Genomic DNA, 7099 nt, shown 5'->3' with positions numbered 1-7099 from the left:
GATAATTTTTATTTCTTCTATATCATTAATAACAAGCATGCATTAGGGAAAGGTACATAGAACCCCTACCAGCAGGTATGCGTGTGATGTATCTGGCAGCATCAATGAAATGTCTAGCTTTTCTGGCTCATAAAGCACCATGCTTTTTACTTTCAGCAATAATATATTGCTACTTTTGTGCATAGGATTTCATATTTCATTCAAACCATAAAATCCTGTCAATAAACAAATATTCAAAACAAAAGAAACAAAATGCATCACAGCAAGGAACTGCTGATAGTTTTTCCAAATCATGACATCAGACAATGAGAATATGTAATTATAGCAATGGAGGTTATTAATACTTTATAATACATAATTATTCATGAGTAACATGTGTTAACAGAAAAGGTCCTCATGAGATGCCAAATATAGAAACACCCTAAAAAAGTCTCTATGCTGTTTACAATGGCACAAGGGTGACATTACCTATCAAGTTGTATTTACGGATGAAACAATCCAATAAAAAAACCCTGTAATGCTTGTACAGCAGCCAAAGAATCATCCCTGTATTATTCCAATTGTACTATGTATGATGCTGTGGTAATGGAGTTACGATTTTCAATGGGGAAATCATGGTATCAGAATCCTTACAAGATTCAAGCCTTACAATGCATTCTTAGCTGTCAGGAATTACTTTTACTCGATATTTTCTTGTATTCTCTCTGACAGCTGCCATCTGAAGCTATAAAGCTGTCCTATCTCAGCTACTACTGGGTTGATAGCAGACACTTAAAAACTGAAGTCTTTGTTAATTGTCAGTTTACTCCTTTGGAAACCCAAAGAGGGCTCAATGAAGGCCTTAAAAGTGCTCTAGTGAGCAGAAAATACAAATAAATACAAGAATACCAAGCAATCCAGGAGAGGTAAAACTGCACTAACAACAAAAGGGTGAAAATTCAGATTCTTGAAAAATCTTTAAGATGAACATTACATTTTACAGAGTGGTTAAACATGCAAGCATGATGAAAGAGTATTTATTTGGCACCAACATATTACACAGCGCTGTACACTAAATAGGAAATAGGGGTCGCAAATGACAGACAGGTACAGACAGTAACATAGGAGGAGGGGAGGACCCTGCCCGAAAGAGCTTACAATCTAGGAGGTGGGGAAGTATCATAAAAAAGGAGGGGGATATGGATTGCTGGGAGAATTGTGAGGGTTTTAGGAGACAGAAGAAGACAGGTGGGCAAGTTTGAAAAGATGGGTTTTGAGTGCTCTTTTAAAGAAGTAGAAGGATGTTTGTACTGATGTTTATTTTCTGTTATACACACTTTTGTATGAAGCTTTTTTTTGTACCAGCTTTATGTTCTATTTTTTATATATGACTTTTCAATAAAAACAAATTGAACCATAGAAGCAGAAGGTAGGAATAAGCTGAATAGGACGTGGAAGACCATTTAGGTGTAGTAAAGTCTTGGAGCTGTGCGTGTAATGAGGTTATGAGTGAGGAAGTCAGTATTAGGTCAATGGTGGAGTGGAAAGTGGCTAAGGGTGCATTTTTTGTATATGGTCAGAAAGGTAAGTGGGACAAGAACTGTGGAGGGATTTGAAGGCAAAGCACAGGAGATTGCATTTGATTCTAAGGTGAAATAGAAGCTAATGAAAAGAATAACAAAGATGAACAGAAGAGGAGCAGTGGGAAGGATAGATGAGTCTGGCTGCAGCATTCATAATAGATTGTAGAGGAGAGAGTGGGGTTCGTGGAATACCAGAGAGGAGGATGTTACAGTAGTCCAGACGAGCGATAAGATGTACAAGGAGTTGGTGGTGGTCTCTGGGTAGGATAAGATTTTGGAGATGTTGCGTAGGTGAAACTGACAGGACCGAGAAATGTTCCGAATATGAGTGTTATATTAAACGGTTAGGAATATGTCATGGGGAGGTTTTGAAATGGGGGGGGGGGTTGGAGATGATGAGTTTGGTGTTATCCAGGTTGAGTTTTAGAAATCTGTCAGATATCCATGATGAGATGGCTGACATGGCATGAAACCTTACCCAGGACCGAGGGAGACAGGTCAGGGGTTGATGGTACTGTAAACCAAAGCAGGATATGAGACTACTGAGAGAGGAGGTGTAGAGAGAAAAGAGAACAGGTCCAAGGACTGACCCTTGGGGAACACAGAGCAACAGGGAGGAGAAATTAAAAGAAAAATGAAAGGAGCAATCAGGCAGCGAATCAAGAGAGAGCAGTATCTCTGATACCAATGGTGTTATAAATCTGTAAGGTCTGCCATTCTGTATCTATTTAGTAAAACTAGTTAGGTAAATGAAGAAACAATGCTACCAAAGCCTGCCAAATTGAAAATTTTTTATACCACATACATAAGTTATGAGAAAAAGGAAGAAGAATTGGGAGCATTAGGGAAACACTTTTAGCAGGAGGTTGCGGTGCATCTGTTTAGGATTGTGGCCGTGTGTTGCTGAACAACTTTGACTTGTGCCCACTTCCACTGCTCTCAATCACATGACACAGAAGTTGAGTGTAGATGACACAATAAATGCAGGGTTAAACTAAACAGTATTGAAGAGCAGCAGCTGAGAGGGGACCTTAAATTTTGAAAGGAGCCATTTATTGAATATGTATTCCAACTATAAATTTAGAATTATTGTACAACTGTATATTTATGGCAGAATTCTGCTGTAAAACACAAGTGCACCTTTTCTTAACAAAAAAAAATATATATTTGGATTAGTGTATTAGCATCTGATACAAGCACATAAAACAAGTTTTTACTTCGGGCAAACTAGATGAGGCTCACAGTGTCTAAAAGAAATGTAAGTGTATACAAGAGAAATGTAAGTGTATTCCAGAAAAGCGTACTGATGGAAAGACATTTTCAAGCATTGATTAGAAAATTATAGGATGAATATTATGGAAAGCTTGCAGAGCTGTGCTTTCAGTAAAAAAAATGTGCCTACACTGTTCCATAAAACATGTATCTATAGGGCCATAAAAAAAGCTTAAATTAAGATCACTGCAACAACTAAATGAGAGAAGCCATGTCAATGTACATGTAGCCGATAATACAAACAGAGGTATAGATGTACAGCAACAGTGCCATCAGCAGGATTAGAATATCAAGACTACAAAGACAAATATTCTCTAACAGAAATATTCTTTATAGATGTTATTTGTACACATGTATTGAGGTGATATAAAACATGCCTTAAGGTGATTTTGATTTATTTTAACCATATTAGTTACCAGGATAACACTGTAGACATTCATTATGGTTATTGTGTGAGGGGGAAAATACTGTCATCATGCAAAGAAAGTAACTTCTTCACCAGACATGGGGAAATTACAGAAAACACAATTTATGTTTATTTGTGTCGCGCTTATTTGTGTCTATGCATATATAGGAAATCTTTCAGAAAGCTGCACTATTCTCTGTGGATCCCTGGGAGTTAATAAAATGTTGCAAAATGTAAACCTACATTCATTTATTAGTTGAAAGTTAACAGGTATTCATCTTTAATACTGTAGACTGTATAGTTAAAACTGTAGGCAAAATAAAAAGAAAATGTCCATGTCTCAAATCGCCACTGTTTTATTAGTCTTTAATATTTTTCACTTGGGAATAATCTTTCACACTGTAAAGTGAGGGACCTTTAATCCTTCCCAGACTCATGGGGAGCAAAAACAACTGCTTCCCTGAAATCATTGCTGATGTCTTTTCTGCTTGACGTTGTGTTTACACAGGAAATGCTTCAGCTTTGATAGAGGTGGCCAGACTTGCTGATGGGCATTTGATCAGCAGAACCTGGCTGTTACTTACCCTTTTAATTTCTATGGAAGCGTTAAGGATGTAATTTTCACACAATGCTTTTTCATGTTGATTTAGTCTTGTTAAATAAATTGCACAGTGTAATGTCATGTGTTGTTCTTTATCTGAGGTTGCATTTACCAAATTTTAACACCTACTAAGATCCAGGTTAACGTGTACACACAGGTTAACTTGTGGTATTTGTGCCTTCAAGTTTCTGCTTCTAAAACACAATTCTGGCCCTGTAACATCCAAACTGTAATACAGAAAAAAATGGCACTATAAAGTTCTGTACATACTACACTATAACCTGTGCATTACTTGTAGAGCCATTTTTCTGATTGCTACTGAATAAAACAATGAAGATACCCATACATTAGTTTTGCAGCCATCCCAATACAAATATTTGCTATAGATGCAAAGTAGTTTGTTTACATATTTTAGATAATTATTTAAGCATGCAAAGTATTCATATGCAGAGATTACATTGAGAAACAAACAAGCAAACCAAACAAAATACCAAATCTGAAGAATAAATGAATGTTAAAAAAAAAAAATTATATATTTTAGGTATGCACCTCAAAGTATTGGGTACAAAAGTTTAAAGCGACTACTTGAATATAATAAAGTGGAAGTCACATATACATAGGACACTTTTATGACACTTAATAAATCTCACCTGTTTGGCAGTGTTGACACATTGCATATACTGGCTAGCCAATGCAGAGCAGCTCAGTGTCTGCTGCGGATTCTGCTGATAGCACTGGAGAATTTTAGCCTGCAGGTCAGCACAAACTGGATGTGATTCATATCTCCTGTGCAAAACAAAAAGAAAGACCAGATAAACAAATGGAGACAATTAAAAAAATATGAAATATTACATAATCCCTCCAATGAGAACAAAGCCAGTGTTAAAAAAAAAAAAAAAAAGAAATGATCAGTTTTAACTCCTCTACACTTATAATAAATAAGTGATCTCCTATTGTCTCTTGTGGATGGATTCTCTTTTCCAGCTGTCTTGGTAGCTTGGTAAATTCTGGATCCTATAGTTGGGCTTTAACTAATGTAACCTTGGAGTGGCAAGCCCTATGATACAGACAGAATTGAAGGATTTAGGACTTTATGAATTTCTTAAAAATTAAAAAATTAAAAATCAAAAGTAAGACTTACTTTCTGAAAAAGTAGCAAATAAAATAAACAATGTCATATTTTTCCTGTCTTTATCTTTACCAACAAAACCTCCTTTCGTAACTTAAATTCTAGATGCCATGTAAGGCAAATAGTTGAACAACATTATTTTACAGAATGCCAGAGGTGACATTAGCGGAGACCCACACATCAACGTTCCTGACATGTAATAAATCAAATGAGCTTTCTCATTCCACAGTCAATACCCATTTCAGTCCCTTGACATCCTGTCTGCTTATGACTAGCACTCATTGTATTTTCATACGCTCCCATATCCATTTCCAATCTCTTTAGGCACTCCAATGTGATATTGATGAGCATCAACAAAAATGGCTCCAGCAACTCTAGCAGAGCCTAAGAATTTACTTGGATTAGCATACAGGGGAAAGTGATGGCTTTCTATTGATTTGAGGTATTTGTTATGCTGCTTAATGCACACTTTTCACTTGTGGGAAAACCTTAAATGAGATTACTGTCAGACATCATACAGCTATAAAACGTGGGGCAGGATACCACACCATGCACGCACAAAGGTACTGCAAGCTTTGCTAATAAATGCTGCTTTGCTGGTTATATCGATTTCCAGAATTTATAAATTCCCTGGCATCAATAGCTTGCACATACACTTTACAAGTCAGCTAAATATAACAAGAACACACTCATCATATAAGAAGAAACACGTCTTACTGTAATGTTATAGTTTGAGAAAGAATATACTGAGTCAACTCACTTATCAACTAGGTTAAATCAAAGACAACATTTTTCTAGAAAAAAAAGACAGACAATACAATGTTTTAATGAAGTTTTTTTTTTTATCACCCATGTTTGAAATTCTCATTCAATCCAATTGGCAGTTCAATTATTTGTTTGCTCCCATTTTTTAAGTGTTAAAGAAAGAGCTCATTGTTGCATTTTATATTTTTCTTCCATTTGTTTCAGTGGAAGGTACTACTGAAATCAATAGAAGTTTTTATAGGCATTTATTATGGTTTAAAAATGCTTTTACTAAAAACAAAACAGAAGATTTTTTGGTGTATATAAACATTCATAAATAGTATTATTAATCCATAATTTTCAAATTTGTCTTTTAAACCTTTCTTCAATCACTTGTATGAGCTCCCATAAACAAATTCAAAGGTAGTAGGGGATCATGACAAACAACAAAATGACATGTCCATCTAAAGATAAAATTCAAGCTTTTCATAACACATGGGATCCTTGGGTCTCTTATCTCTCAGCCTAGGTAATGCATGAGGAATCAAATGTTAACCCCCCCCTCCTAACCCCCCCCTTTCTTCCCCTTGATTTAAAATCCATATCTTAACTTGGGTTATGTAGTGACTGAATAAAATGTAGAGTTGAAACATGTAAAAGCATTTATTCAATACTTAGAAGTTGTAGGGATCAATGCATCTGAAGTTAACATTAAAACCTATACCAGAAAAATAATAATCCCTAGCTTTTTGCATGGTAAATCCACCCCGAGTCACAATTGGGGTTGCTAAAAACATAAAACAAAACCACTTACCTTGTTCCGTTGGCATCCCCCGGCGTCCTGCTGGTCCCTGCAGGTCCCCGGGACACGTCTTTTTCCTCTGATCTCCAGCCCGTGACTGCAGAGACGATCTCCAGGGTTTCCCTGGGACGTCGGTGCGGGCAGGAGGAGCGGCGGGAAACTCAAATTATTTTGTATTGGATTCAATACAAAACAGCTTTATTGAGTTCCAATACAAAGAAATCTTATATAATATATATTATATATGCTACTGTACAGTTATATTATTATTATTTAACAGGATTTATATAGCGCCAACATATTACACAGCGCTGTACATTAAACAGGGATTGCAAATGACAGACTAATACAGACAGTAATATAGGAGGAGAGGACCCTGCCCCGAAGAGCTTACAATCTAGTAGGTGGGGGAATTTCACACGCAATAGGATGGGAGATATGTAGTGGTGGTAAGGAGTGATGGTTTCAAAAGGCAGAAGAAGATGGGTAGGCAAGTTTGAAAAAATGGGTTTTGAGCGCTCTTTTAAATGAGCAGAAAGTAGGAGCAAGCCGAATAGGACGAGGAAGACCATTCCAGAGAGTT

The 7099-nt window shown here is 36.4% G+C and overlaps 1 protein-coding gene across 3 annotated transcripts in view; it reads right to left on the bottom strand.

The window, feature by feature from the left end:
• Window positions 1-7099, bottom strand: part of CHCHD3 (coiled-coil-helix-coiled-coil-helix domain containing 3) — an 88260-nt gene that overhangs the window by 1309 nt on the left and 79852 nt on the right. For all 3 annotated transcript variants that reach the window (XM_072401846.1, XM_072401848.1, XM_072401847.1), the window contains one exon: window positions 4492-4627. In XM_072401846.1, the coding sequence (XP_072257947.1) occupies window positions 4492-4627 (136 nt within the window). The remainder of the gene's footprint in view (window positions 1-4491; window positions 4628-7099) is intronic.

This window comes from Pyxicephalus adspersus, chromosome 2 (assembly GCF_032062135.1).
Source record: "Pyxicephalus adspersus chromosome 2, UCB_Pads_2.0, whole genome shotgun sequence".
Classification (NCBI taxonomy): domain Eukaryota; kingdom Metazoa; phylum Chordata; class Amphibia; order Anura; family Pyxicephalidae; genus Pyxicephalus; species Pyxicephalus adspersus.
Note: the sequence above shows the minus strand (reverse complement) of the source record. Positions and strands in the feature narration are given on the sequence as shown.